The following is a 15,756-nucleotide window of genomic DNA, read 5'->3' on the forward strand; positions in this document are numbered from 1 at the left end:
ATGTCTCGTCCTGCACACAGAAGACCAGAATACCATAAAATAGTAAGATCTCTTTATAAATATATTCTCAAAGAGATTTTTTTTTCCTTCTTTTGAGAAAATGTTTTCCCAAGTGATTTCTGAATTATTCTGAAAGGTGACACTATTAAGTAGATTTTTTCAGTGGAGCAAAGGGAGTGTTTTGTGGAGAGAAACATAAATTACACTTCTGGGAATAGTTACAATGATCTTTTACATACTGTGAGAGAATAATCAGTTCTTTATCATATTTTAAAGTCTTCTTTTCTGAATAATTATATCTACAGAAGTGTCAAATTTTTCTTCTATCTCTAACAGTAAAAGTAAAAAGATTAAGCAGTTCTTTGTATTTCATACTTGTAATTGGTTGTATTTCCATACTTCATGAAATAGGAAATGAAATATATACAAAATAGATGATTATACATTACATTAAGTAGGAATAGGTCATCAAAAACTCAATACTAAAAAGATTTCCTTTAAAATATATTTTCTAGTCTTAAATATGATTATTATTGTGATTTGGTGTGGGTTGTTATCTTTCCTGTATATTCCAAGTTCAGTTATTTTAAAAACTTAACTATTTGAGGATTAGATTTGAATAAGTGTTGGTCTTTAACTCTCTTTTATTATGGTTTAGAGGCATTCAGAAGTTACAGATGTGAAATTCATCATTAAGTTTAAAACTCTGTTAATTATTTCAGCAGACTTAAGGGCATTGCATAAAAGTAAGTAACTCTGGGCATGGATACTTAGAATTGTATGACTAACCCATGCACACCCCAGTTGGAAATGGCTGCAGATGCCAGTATGGAATCTTCATTTTTTTTTATGGGATTCCTCAAATGCTGAAAAATATTGTATGTGCTTCATATTGTACCTAAGTCACTTAATTTATATATCAGTTAAAACACATTTTTATCTTGATATATCCCCAAAACCTCCTGAAATAATTAATGGTGTTCTATTTTTTATGTAAAAAAAATGATTGCTTTTTATGTTTTTAAAACTGTGATGATAAATTTATGTTGATCTCTCTTGTGACCAATCTGAGACCCTTCTGGACATGTTTTTAAAGGTACAGTCTTTGACCATGAAACAAAATGAAGAACACTGGCCTTTATGGGCACCAAGCTTGAAACTCAGCTACAAGTAAAACATAGTTAGTATCCACCTACCAGAGAGAGAGAGGAAAGAAAAGAAAATGCCATTTTTTTCAGTTTAGTCTTACTTATAAATGGGCACAATGTTGAAGCTATGGCACAAAGACAGGTATAATTTTGTCTCCTTTTCTGTTTTTCAAATTCTTTTGTTTTATTGCTGGCAGCAACAACCACATTCATTCATTTCTCTCTCCCCTTCAACTTTGCTCATTCTTACACTTTGGCTTTTATCTTCTGCTGTAGCTCCTTATATGTAAGGCAGATATTTTGTGTATAATTTACAGGCAGTTCTTGTGATTTATGATTAGGTTCTTGGAAGGTTTAAATAAGAATGGAATTAAAACTGAATACATGATGACCCTTCAGTGGTTTGCTTAACAAATATTTTTGTTTAAATCGCATGCTTTACATCATTGGTTTCCTACTAGATATATAAATGTACTCATTTTTTTCCTATACCTGAATTCTGTACATTAGTGTCTAATGTCAATTAAAGTATTTAATGTATTTGACACGTTTATGACATTTTGATTTAGCTTTCCAACAGAAGTTATGTCCCTATGTACCATATACTATTTAGATTCTTTTGATTTAAAATTTATTGAGTTATAATAAATATTCTACCCAATTAAAGAAACATATTCATCATGATATAAACCTATACATAAGAGAATGGACATTGGTGGTATTGGTTAAATTTTGGAAGTATTTGGATCAATATCATATAGCATTTCAAAGAAGTCACTTGGTTGAACAAACTATTTTATTGGTTTTCTGAGTCATCTCTACTTCTTATTTAAGAAAAAAGAATTGGATACATATTATCAGGCCTTATCTTTCCCCCCCATGTGCCACACAAGATACCTGAGCCTGTAGGTAAAAACACCTCTTCTAACCTGGAGTCCATATTTGATCTTTCATGAAAATATAAGATTATGCACAAAATAAGATTATGTTTGCCAATGGTACCCCTTCCTACCTCCCTCTCGCACTCACCTCTACTCCAGGCAGTGCCTTCTTTTGTGCACCTCAAAGAAAATTGCTGTGACAGAGAGGAGCCTGCAGTCTCAGACTCCACCCGGGCTCTGCCAGTCATGGCCAGTTGAGCAAGGAACTCATTTCTCCTGAGGCCTTGTTCCCTCCTCTGAAAAATGGAGGGAATTGTAGTACATTATCTCAGATATCCTCTTCTATTTCTTTGTTTTCAATAGCAGATGCAAAACAAAGAAACTTTTTTTTTTAATTGGAGGATAATCGCTTTACAATGCTGTGTTGGTTTCTGCCATACAGTGTGAGTCAGTCAACAATGTGAGTCAGTCATAATTATACATGTATCCCCCCTCTCTTGAGCTTATTTCCCATCCCCCTATCCACCCCTCTAGGTCATCACAGAGAGCCAGGCTGGGGCCCCTGTGTTATACAGCGGCTTCCCACTAGCTATCTTTTTAACACATGATAGTATATATATAGGGGGCTTCCCTGGTAGATCAGCTGGTAAAGAATCTGCCTGCAAAGCAGGAGACTCTGGTTCAATTCATGGGTTGGGAAGACCCCCTGCAGAAGGGATAGGCTCCCACTCCAGTATTCTTGGGCTTCCCTTGTGGCTCAGTTGGTAAAGAATCTGCCTTCTATGCGGGAGACCTGGTTTCCATCCCTGGCTTGGGAAGATTCCCCTGGAGGAAGCATGGCAACCCACTTCAGTATTCTTGACCTTCTGAATTTGTCTACCCTCTCCTTCCTCCACTGTGTTCACAGGCCTGTTCTCTCTGTCTGTGTCTCCAATCCCTCCACACAAATAGGTTCCTCAGTTCAATTTTTCTAGATTCCATATATATGCATTAATATCCAATATTTGTTTTTCTCTTTTTGACTTACTTCACCCTGAATAACAGGCTCTAGGTTCATCCACCTCACTACAACGGACTCAAATTCATTCCTTTTTATGACTGAATAATATTCCATTGTATACCTGTACCACATCTTCTTTATCCATTCATATGTTGATGGATATCTAGGTTGCTTCTATGTCCTACCTGTTGTAAATAGTTCTGCAGTGAACCAAAGAGACCTTTTAAAAGGGATTGATGGAACTTTGTGTTTTCTTTTTTCCATATTATCAACATATTTTTGGTAAACTAAACCCAATTTATTCTCAGTTTTACTTTTCACTTTTAATTTATTCTGAAAAATATTACATATTTTAGAGATCTATAAGAAAAGTGCAAATTCTCCTTCTTTCTCTAAGTATAAAGAAAAACTCCAAATTTGTTGCTATAGTTGGGTTCAGCCTGATGGTCTCCTTAGAAGATCTGAAACCTATTAGGGATTGTGCAGACTCATGAGACATCTCACCCAATTTTTCCTTCCAAGCGAAAACATGGTCAAAATATACCAAAGGCCATTATAGAACAATAAGAATTTATATTAGCAATGAGTATTTTAGAAAACTTCCTCCATGAAAACGTATTGTAAGTTGTATAAGCAAATGCATAGAAAGATGTTCTCATGTTAAGAAATTTATTTCACAGCTCTTTCCCCCCAGAAACTTATCCAAATACGGGTACAATTTGTTCTCAAAAGTGAAAACTATTGCAGTCGTCAGACACAACTGAGCACACACACTTAGTGGGGAATGGGATGGAAGAAAGGAACAGATGATCTCAAAGGCTGCTTCCAGCTAGAAAATTTTACATAAAGGACCAGTAGTGTATTTCCCATAGCTTTGCCAATAACATAAAACCATCTCTTTTTCCCCAGAATAAAGATCTCTTTGTCCTCACCTATGGAGCTCTGGTTGCCCAACTCTGTAAGGATTATGAAAAAGATGAAGATGTGAATAAATATTTAGATACAATGTGAGTAGAAGTCTTTTATTCTTGTGGAATGTAGTTGGTCTTCCTCTTTTGACTTCTCTTGCTCCATTTTAGCTGTTCTTCTATTTCAACAAATCCCATCTAGAGAGGAACATAATTTCTAATAACGGCCATTTGGGTTACCATAAAGCCTAAAGCAATAAGAAGGGGATTTTATTCCATGAATATCAATCATGCAACATTTTCTTTTTTATTAGAAATCATTTCTTTGCTAGTTATCTGTAAGCAAAAGACATGGTATAACTGAAATTGCTCTTTAAAGAGTATGGTGGGTCATCACATTTCTTTTGAGGTCTTCTGTTCTAGCATAATTTCTTCCAATGTAAATATGTGATTATGTAAGCATAGACTTGGAGAAGGCAATGGCAAGCCACTCCAGTACTATTGCCTAGAAAATCCCATGGATGGAGGAGCCTGGTAGGCTGCAGTCCGTGGGGTCGCTAAGGGTCGGATACGACTGAGCGACTTCACTTTCACTTTTCACTTTCACACATTGGAGAAGGAAATGGCAACCCACTCCAGTGTTCTTGCCTGGAGAATCCCAGGGACGGGGGAGCCTGGTGGGCTTCCGTCTATGGGGTCACACAGAGTCGGACACGACTGAAGTGACTTAGCAGCAGCAGCAGCAGCAGCAGCAGCAAGCATAGACTATCTATGGAAGGATCTGTGGAAAAACTGCTAATAGTAGTTGCCTGAGAGAACTGGGAGGGAGGGCAGGAGATTATGGATAGAAGGGAGATCTACTGTTTCTTACGGAGTGTTTTTATTATCTGGACACTTTTAACATTACTCTGTTTTACTTAAAAACATATTAAATAAAGAACTCATTCCTTCCTTTTAAAATAAAAGCCCATTCTCCTTTATTAATAGACATTTCTCCTACACTAATTCAGCCTTTAATTTTCAGAACAATTATATGAGTATTATATTACTGCTTAATAATAAAACATCTATAAACATACTTGAATCTCTTAATTATGGATCCTTAAAAGGTTTCTAACAGAGCAATGACTGGAAAATTTGTACTAGTTAGAAGGTTTCATTAGAAAGTTTGAAGAGGAAATTTAGTGTAGATGAGCATTTTGGACCTCTTTTAAAATGCTCATTATATTTTTTATTGAAATACAGAAAAAAGACAATATTAAGAAAAGCTTGAACGATTTTTTTGTGAGCTCTTGCTTTCCTCCCTTTCTATATGCTTATCCTTTTTCTATCAGAAAGTTCTTTTTCACTGTTCTAAGTTCTGTTCATTTTGGTCCACATATTCTTTTAAAAATTTTCTTCTTAATTAGTCAGGAACACTTCCTCAGCTAAATTGTCTGTAACAATTTAGCTTTTTAAGCTATTTTATATTTAGGTCACTCTTAAACACATGATAAAATATTTTCAGAAGTCAGACTATTTAACTTGTTAAATTTCCATTATTTTGTAGAACAGCAGCATAAAATGAAGACACTCATTTATTTTGAACTCCCCCCAAAAAAATACCTATGGGCAGCTACTTGGGTGCATATCTTAACAAACACGAATGAAATATTAGTTAAAGAATGCATTTTGAGAGGCTGTAGAAAGGCCTTGCCATAAGAAAAACAGTAATTCGCATTTGGATTTTGTTAATAGCTTCTGCTGAGAACATCTTACATTTTTAATTTGATATATAAAATATCTGCTTTGCAGAAATATACTCTTTGACCAAAGCAAGTTATATACTGCACTGACTACAACACTCTGCCTTTCCATTACCTGTCCTAGCAGCTGAGCCTGCAGATATGCATAATATAAAAAACACTGGAAACATTTTTTCTAAAATCCTTTTATAGCTATTTCTATAGTTTCTGTTCTTTAAAAGTCTTTTCAATGTGAACTTCCTGGCTAGAATCACAAAGCATTTTTCTTGGAAGGCAAGTAAACTAAATTGAATGTTTCTATCTACTCAGAAATATAAACAGATAACCTCATAAATTTAGTAAATCACTTTCACAACAAATCCACCTCCCTCTCCCAGCTGACTGGTCACTGAATATCCACTCCCACCCTTTTCAAACTCTATGGAACAAATATAGTCCCGTACGGACTGTGTTCAGATTTTCTGAACTTTGCTTTATTTTGTTCTTTTCAATACACTTCAGTGTTCCAACTTCAGTGTAGCTGAAAACTAAATGGCACACACAAAAAATTATTTCTCCATTCCCTTCTTCCTCTCCTTCCAGAACCAATCCCAGACATACCTGCTGTCCTACCATGGAAACTATGCTAAGAAAAGATGAGCATCTAGGTACCACACCTGTAGCAGACAAGTCAGCTAGAGCCTCATTCTGTTTCTGATAACGGCCAGTGATGAGAAAACTAGCTGCCAATGAGACACATTAGGCTGCAAACACCAACCTCTTTTAATTTTAATTTACACTGTCAAGTTTGGGTCAGCCTTCACTCCTCAGACTTTTTTGCTTAAAGGAGACTAGTTAATATTTCCTAGATGAGTTGTGCTCTATGGGTCATGTCATAAGGAAACCCCTGCCAAATTGCCATTTGACTTGTCAAGCTTGGTTTACTTTATTATTTATTTACAAACATCCTAACAGATGAATCCAGGCTGAAACATGGATATTTTTCATGTTTTCAAACAATATTATTTTCAGAGCACACTCTTTCCCTTCCTCCACAGGGGATACAGTATTGGAACACGGCTGGTAGAGGACTTTCTGGCTCGATCGTGTGTGGGAAGATGCCACAGTTATTCAGAAATTGCAGACATAATTGCCCAGGTAAATGCATTTTAGCTTTGGCAGTATGTTTTGAAAAATTTTGATTGATCCTGTTTGGTGGTTTTCTTCTCCAGTTGAATGGGTTTCAACTGTATTTGTTACTAGTTGCTAAGAGAAGGAATTCTGATCAAAACACATTTTATCTCTGCACAGAGATAAAGCTACTGTGAACAGAGATAAATGCTTCCAGCTTTTAAAAATCTATTGATTTTTCTAACCATATGTGGGGCATGTACATCCCACACTGGGAAAAATGTTTTGAGAAGGTAAACAGAAAGGCAATGTAAAAGGCAGCCTTATAACACGTATAAGCGTATGGAGAAGGGGATAGCAACCCACTCCAGTATTCTTGTCTGGAGAAACCCATGGATGGAGGAGCCTGGTGGGCTATGGTACATAGGATCGCAAAGAGTCGAACACGACTGAAGCAACTTAACGTGCACGTAACAATTATGCCCCAAACTAATTTCTTTGCATAATCATTTTCAGCACATGGAAGGAGGTAACCTTTGGTTAGCTCGAGAATATTGGTGTAGTCATTTTGTTCCCAGAACAATGTTTTCCCCAGAGGAAAAACCAAACTTCCTGTAAATGCATGTGCTTTAAGAACTTTCATAGCCCTTATATATGAGAAATAACTTTGAATCATCCAGCACAAGCTCAGATTTCTTGGATATAAGATTAGGAAATGAATCCGTAGCCAGAATTCATTTAATCTGCAGGCCTTATGGTTATTAACTTGGTGCTGTCTGTTTGTGGGAGCCCTAGAAAACAGGCATGGATGTGAGATATTGATGGAGTCAGTAAGCTGCCTCCAGTTCACACAACTGACCAGTTAAGTCAGTTTCATTTTCCTTTGCTCTCATTCTTAATACAATTATACATTGTCACACTGACTCTTCATCTAAATGGTGATAATGGTTTGACACAGTGCTTTGTGATTCTAAGTGCAATTTTACATACTTTTTGTCTTTCATTCTTAAAGTATCTCTGTGAAGTAGACAGGGTAGGAGTTATTGTCTTCATTTTCCAGTTAAGAAATCTGAGCTCCAGAAAGAATATGATAAAAGCTGAATATAGCATATGTGAAAAAAAATTATACAACAAAACCCACAACCAAATGAAAGATGTTTTCACATATTGTTCTTATTACTTTCATTATTTTGTGGCCAGTGAATCATGTAGTTGAAATTAAAATCCAGGTCTTCCAGTCCTAGTGTAGGCAGTTTATTATACCACTAAACAGGTTAAAAAAATTCTCTTTCCATATTTGCAGATGGTAACTAAGATACTGAAGCAGTAATTTGAAAAATGAAATAATTTTTCACTAAATCACCGCTATAGGCAATACTACAAGAATACTAGCAGTTTTAATGGACAGTAAATACTTGAAATGTATAAATATATATGGTTGTATTCTATTTCTGTAAAAAAAAAATGCCATTTGGATTTTGATAAGGATTGCATTTCATCATTAGATTGCTTGGTAGTATGGACATTTTAACAATAGCAAGTCTTCCAATCCATGAATATAAAATGTAATTCTATTTTTTGTGTCTTATTTAATTTTTTTTCATTAATATTTTGCAGTCTTCAGTATACAAGTCTTTCACCTCCTTAGTTAGGTTTATTCCTAGGAATTTCATCCTTTTTCAGATGGAAATTATAGATGGACTTTTTCTTTTTTCTTTTTGAGGGGTGATAGTTCATTGTCAGCGGAGAAGGCAATGGCAAACCACTCCAGTACCCTTGCCTGGAAAATCCCATGGACGGAGGAGCCTGGTAGGCTGCAGTCCATGGGGTCGCTACTAGTCGGACACGACTTAGCGACTTCACTTTCACTTTTCACTTTCACACATTGGAGAAGGAAATGGCAACCCACTCCAGTGTTCATGCCTGGAGAATCCCTGGGACGGGGGAGCCTGGTGGGCTGCCGTCTATGGGGTCACACAGAGTCGGACACGACTGAAGTGACTTAGCAGCAGCAGCAGCAGCAGTTCATTGTCAGTGTATAGAAACAGTACTGATGTTTGTTGATTTTGTATTCTGCAGCGTACTGAAATTATGTATTAGTTCTAACAGTTTTTTGTACAGTCGTTATGATTTTTATGTATAACATCATATCATTTGCAAAAAGAGAGTTTTACTTCTTATCCAACCGGGGTGTGTTTTCTTTCTTTTACTTGCCTAATTGTTCTGACTGTGATTCCCAGTACTATGTTGAGTTGAAGTAGTAAGAGTAGGCAGCCCTACCTGGTTCCTCATCTTAGAAGAAAAGCCTTTGGTTTTCACTATTGAGTAAGGCAATGGAAAAAGCACAGCCTCTTCAACAAATGGTGCTGAGAAAGCACCGAACAATGAACTTGGACCCTGATCTTATACTATACACAAAACCAACTCAAAATGGATTAAAAAAAAAAAAAACATAAAACTCCAAACTCTTAAACTCCTGAAACAGACTATAGGGGAAAGTCTTATGACATTGGTCTTGACAGTGATTTCATGGATACGACATCAACAGCATAGGCAATGAAAGCAAAATAAGCAGGTGAGATTACACCAAACTAAAAAGGTTCTGCACAGTAAGCAATCAACAGAGTGAAAAGATAACCTATGGAGTTAGAGTAAATATTTGAAACCACTTATCTGATAAGGAATTAATCTCCAAAATACATAAGAAATTCTTATAACTCTAATTTTAAAAAATCCAAACTAATAACCTAATTAAGAAACAAGCTAAGGACCTGAGTAATTTTTCAAAATATACAAATGGCCACGAGGTATATGAAAACAGTTACTAATTGTCAGGGAAATGCAAACCAAAACCACAATAAGATATAACCTCACGACTACCAAAATGGCTTTTTTTTTTTTTAATGTTGCTGGAGATGCTCAGAAATTGGAACTCTTGCATACTGTCAGTGGGAATACATAATGCAGCCACTATGGAAAATAGTAAGGAAGTTCCTCAAAATATTAAAAAATACAATTACCATATGACCTACCATGCCTCTTCTGGATATTTACCAGAAAGAATTGAAATCAGGGTCTTGAAAAGATATTAGCACTCCTGTACTCTAGGAAACAACCTTAAAGTTGATTGACTGATGAATACATAATGTGATCAATACTACAATATCATACTATTCAGTCTTTAAAAAGAAGGACATTCTGCAATATGCAACAACATGGTTGAAGTCAATTACAGAATGACAAATCTGGTATGATTCCACTTACATGAAGTATCTAAAATAGTCAAATTCACAGAATCAAAGAGTAGAATGATGGTTGCCAGCAGCTGAGGGAAGGGAGAAATAAGGAATTACTAATCAACAGGCATAAAGTTTCAGTTGAGCAAGATGAATGAGCTCTATGAGACTTCTCTGATGATCCAGTGGTTAAGACTCCATGCTTCCAATGTAGGGTGTGCAGGTTTGATCCCTGGTTGGGCAACTAAGATCTCATGTGCTGTGCCATGCAGCCCCCCCAAAAAGTAAGTTCTAGAGGTCTGTTGTAAAAAAAGACTTAAAAGAAACAGGTCTGTTTGATATAAAACTAAGAACATGTGCAACATCCACTTTCCAAATATCTCTTCTCTAAACATTTTATGTCTTTTTGGTCTTTCCAATGTCATATAAATTCTTGTCAGCCCCTCCTATCCTCAGTGATTGAGAAAAAAATCCACTTTCACTCCCATACAAAATTCCTTATTAATGAGGAAAATGTTCTGTCGCCCTCACCCTTCTCTTGTGCAGAGCGGCTGTCTCTTGGCCTTTGCACTTTCCTTCAAAGACCTGATTTCCTCCCTCTTGATCATTTCCACCTCACCAGCAAAGTGTTCTTTTACATGTGGGGATGATGTCACCCAGTTCAAGAGCATTTTAACACAGATGATGATTCAGCCACTGATGCTTTGCTTATAATTAGTAGCTTTTGTTAAAAGGTTTGGCTTTCAGTAGCATTATCTCATTAGCCCTTGTAAACTCTCCTGGAGGAGGCAAGTGTAAAATGTTCCAGAGCTGGTGTTATAGAGAAGTGGGGCAAGGTCAGAGGGAGTTCACCTAGTCACACGCTGCCGTGGGGCACAGCACAATCGGGAACACAACCTAATGGTGTGACTTCCGTTTGGCTGCCCTCTCAGACCATGCACTTGTACAGAACATTGCCATCATTCTTCCCAAGTACCTACTGTATACTGACATGTCATGACTTACACAGACTCATGATTGTTGTCCTGGCTCCAAACAAGGAAAGAGAGAAAGATGATGCATTTGAAAGAAACTGACTAGATGAAGAAATCTATGCCCATATGAGTGAAGTGATTCTCTGAAGAACTGGTTAGTGAAAGACTGAACGTAGGAACAGGTCTCCTGGCTTTATGCCTCTGCCTCTGAGAGGGGACAACTATTTGACTTTGGGTATTAATAACATTTTCCCTTCTCTCGCTTTCTTCATTTTGTCTTTTCCACACAACAGATTGTCACTCTGTCACTAGGCTTCTGACAGATTCTTTTGACAGTCTTTACCAACTTAGCTTATTAGAAAGCAGAGACATTAACTTGCCAACAAAGGTCCGTCTAGTCAAGGGTATGGCTTTTCCAGTGGTCATGTATGGATGTGAGAGTTGGACTATAAAGAAAACTGAGCGCCGAAGAATTGATGCTTTTGAACTGTGGTGTTGGAGAAGACTCTTGAGAGTCCCTTGGACTGTGAGAAGACCAAACCAGTCCATCCTAAAAGAAATCAGTCCTGAATATTCACTGGAAGGATGCTGAAGCTGAAACTCCAATACTTTGGCCACCTGATGCAAAGAACTGACTCATTTGAAAAGACCCTGATGCTGGGAAAGACTGAAGGAGGGAGAAGGGGACAACAGAGGATGAGATGGTTGGATGGCATCACTGACTCAATGGACATGAGTTTGAGTATACTTCGGGAGTTGGTGATGAACAAGGAGGCCTGGCGTTCTGCAGTCCATGGGGTCGCAGAATCGGACACGACTGAGTGACTGAACTGAACTGAACTGAACCCTTAAATTGCGCCATCTAGTGGTGTGAGAAGAAATCTCATGCCAGACACCAACCAAATCACTGATTCAAAGAATGTTTAGTCAGCCTTACATTTTATAGAAAAAAGGACATACGCTAATTATGAACTCAACTCCCTGAAACATTAAACATGTATGAATTTCTAATGTCATTTTGTCATATACAAGTGTAATTTGTGTGATTATTGCTTCAAAATACAACTACAAATTTTAAGTAAGACAATATATAGTAATTAGCAGCATTATAACGTGATATGCAGCAGCATATAATATTTTAAAGCGTGAGTAATACAGAGCCTTTCTTCAGAAAAGCTCAAAGTAATCTCCACCTATTATCTATTTTTCTATTACAAGAACCGTGTGAAGCAAAAAGGCATCTGTCATTAGCCTCATTTTACTGACAACGTAATTAAGACTTAGATGATGTCACCACGAACACATAAAGAAGAAAAGCCAGTTTAACTGTTGATGTGAATCTAAATTGATGCGTTCACTATTTTCATAGTGTATGGTGATTCCTAAAAAAATTAAAATAGAACTAACATAAGATTTAGCGATTTCACTCGAGTATTTACCTGAAGAAAATAAAAACACTAATTAGAAAAGATACATGCACTTTTATGTTCATTGCAACATTGTTTACAGTAGCCAAGCTATGGAAGCAACCTCAGTTCAGTTCAGTTCAGTTCAGTCGCTCAGTCGTGTCCGACTCTTTGCAACCCCATGAATCACAGCACGCCAGGCCTCCCTGTCCATCACCAGCTGCCTCTAAATAGATGAATGGATAAAGAAGATGTGAAATATGCACACAGACACACACACGTGTGTGTGTATATAATGGACTACTACTCAGCCATAAAAATGAATAAAGTCTTGCAATTTGCAACAACATGGATGGATCTAGAGGGTGTTATGCTCAGTGAGATGTCAGACAGAGAAAAACAAATGGCATATGACTTTACTTCTATGTGGAATCTAAAAAGCAAAATCAATGAACAAACATAACAAAAAAGAAACAGACTTATTGATACAGAGAGCAAACTAGTGGTTGCCAGAGCAAGGGGATGTGAGAGGAGGGATGAAATGGTTGAAGGGGATTAAGGGGTACAAACTATCAGTCATAAAATCAATCAGTCACACGGATGTAACGTACAGCACAAGAAATATAGAAAATATTTTTAATAACATGGTGTATAATCTATAAAAATATAAATCACTATTAATGGAGAAGGAAATGGCAACCCACTCCAGTATTCTTGCCTGGAGACTCCCATGGACAGAGGAGCCTGGTGAGCCACACAGTCCATGGGGTCGCAAAGAGTCGGACACGACTGAAGCGACTGAGCATGCAAGCATGCATACACCTGAAACAAATACAATGCTGAAAATCAACTATACTTCAATTTTTTAAATGTATAGCTTTCAGAGAAAAAAAGCCAGCTTAGAATTTAATTCTTCTGACTTTGTTCCAGTGCTTTTTCCAAAAATTGTTTCTTGAAAATAGACTTTTGAATAGAATATACATATATATGTATATACATATATAACCAAATCACTTTGCTGCACATCAGAAACGAATACATGTAAATCAACTAAACTTCAGTAAAAATATAAAATACACCTTTGAAGATTTTTCTCCTATTATGACCACCATTCTGAGAAAAATGAAAATGCGGAACTTGCAGTAGAGTTATCCTAGATGATTTTAGTTGTAGTAATGAAATATTGAAGAGTTTAAACTTAACAGGCATACATCCCTGTGTTTATTATAAGAGCAAGTCAAAAATAAAATTGTACTTCTCTCTGGTCTAAGATCTGAAAGAGAGCTCCTTATTACACAAAAATGTATGTCACGGTTTCCGAACACATTTATGATAAAAATTTTATTATTAGAAGAATCAAATCAGAGAAAAACTTCATCATTGAACCAAGATAATCATAAAGGGTGGGCCTGACAAGAAATATTAGAATGTTGCCTTTCAGTTCAGTTCAGTCACTCAGTCGTGTCCAACTCTTTGCAACCCCATGAATCACAGCACGCCAGGCCTCCCTGTCCATCACCAACTCCCGGAGTTCACTCAAACTCATGTCCATCAAGTCGGTGATGCCATCCAGCCATCTCATTCTCTGTCATCCCCGTCTCCTCCCGCCCCCAACCTTTCCCAGCATCAGAGTCTTTTCCAGTGAGTCAACTCGTCGCATGAGGTGGCCAAAGTATTGCAGTTTCAGCTTTAGCATCAGTCCTTCCAATGAACACCCAGGATTGATCTCCTTTAGAATGGACTGGTTGGATCTCCTTGCAGTCCAAGGGACTCTCAAGAGTCTTCTCCAGCACCACAGTTCAAAAGCATCAATTCTTCGGCGATCAGAAGAGTAGCTTAAACATGAGCTCCGATCTTCATCAGATTTGGAGCAGCAGTCTAACCAAGTTCAATGTAATGGAGATTAAACATGAGTCCACATCCTGCTCAGTCACACTCCCACTCTGTGACCCTGAGCAAATCATACAGCTTGTCCAAAGGTCAATGTCCACATGTATCAGGTGAGATCTCTTCCAGCTGTGGTTTCCGGATTTTCAGGTATCGCTTTCCCTAGCTAAACTCTGGACACAGAACTATAATCATAAACAGCTGAGTATGCTGACTGTAGCTTCCAAAGTCTGTCTCAGAGTATCCGTGCCTTCTCGTTACTGATAGTGTTTACAAATAGTTGGCCTGGAGTAAACTCTGTTCATCAAAGCCCGGAAAGCTTTTTACTGTTAGGTCAATGTCATTATGATGGTTGCTCTGAGAGGTATAGAGGGAATTTATGATTTTCTAGGATAAACATCACATCATTGGCACTGTCACAGTAAAATGAAATTTTTAAATAGAGAAAAATATGGTATAAAATATATAAAAGACAGAAACAGACTTTTAAAACTTGAAATTCTGATCCTTAGGCTGAAAAAATTGGAACTCCATATATTGTGCTTGCAATAAATTCTGAAAAGCAAAAGCGAAATCTTTTACTTTGAATAGCATAACTTGAAACCTTGGAAAGGTAAAGGAACTCATGATCAACCTAACTGAGAACATCTTTATTATGAAAATAGGGCAACATAAGGCTGTATTTTAGTTCAACCTTTTAATCAAGCTATGACACACAGTTTCACTGTGTTTTATGCCTGTTGATCTTCCAAGAATTTGCGGCTGGTCAGCTTCTTTTATATATATTTCTGTCCTCCATCCAACGAGAACAAAACTGTTTTACAATGAATGAAAATAATATGAAGTTTTCCTGAGTTACAGTAATACACATAAAATTTGACTTGATACTTCCATAGATTATCCAGAAAAATTATATTGAATTTCATTTCCCCATCATGTCTGTAAGTTTTTCAAAGGGAAGGATAATTTCAGGCATTCTTGGGGTTTGACCCATCATTCCATGGCAAACCAGCATGTTGTGGACATTCATTAAATATTGTTGAAGTGAATTTAGAAAGTATTTGAAGATATTTTTACACATCTAAACCGTTGCTCCTCCTAGTCTGTCCAGAAGAGGGCAGTGGGCTGCATTCTTCGCCAAATTAAAGACTCTTTCTTCTCCCTTCCTTTCTTACTGTAACTCTCATTACCTGCAAAAGCCCCCTTATTTCAAGTAATATTTACTACAGTGAAAATACAGTGCTCTAAAAGTCTCTAGTTGCTCACAACAGAAAATCAGCAATAACAAGATTTGAATTACAAAAGGATCCTCAACAGGAAAATCACTGACGCTCACTGAATAATAGACAATGAACTCGTGTTGATAATTTTACTGAAATGTTTATTTTTTCCGTGATTAATAGGACTGTAGAAATTTTCAGGAGAAGATTCATTCTTGTTCCATTGATGTCAATTGTGATT

At 36.8% G+C, this 15,756-nt stretch overlaps 1 protein-coding gene across 1 annotated transcript in view; it reads left to right on the top strand.

The window, feature by feature from the left end:
- TRAPPC3L (trafficking protein particle complex subunit 3L) overlaps positions 1–15,756 on the top strand; it is a 40,349-nt gene continuing 24,593 nt past the window's right edge. Inside the window, exons 1-3 of the mRNA XM_055433398.2 lie at positions 1–42; positions 3,939–4,036; positions 6,720–6,819. Of these exons, the coding sequence (XP_055289373.1) occupies positions 1–42; positions 3,939–4,036; positions 6,720–6,819 (240 nt within the window). The remainder of the gene's footprint in view (positions 43–3,938; positions 4,037–6,719; positions 6,820–15,756) is intronic.

This window comes from Moschus berezovskii, chromosome 10 (genome assembly GCF_049115385.1).
Source record: "Moschus berezovskii isolate FMDL1 chromosome 10, NW_MosBer_1.0, whole genome shotgun sequence".
NCBI classification, from domain to species: Eukaryota; Metazoa; Chordata; class Mammalia; order Artiodactyla; family Moschidae; genus Moschus; species Moschus berezovskii.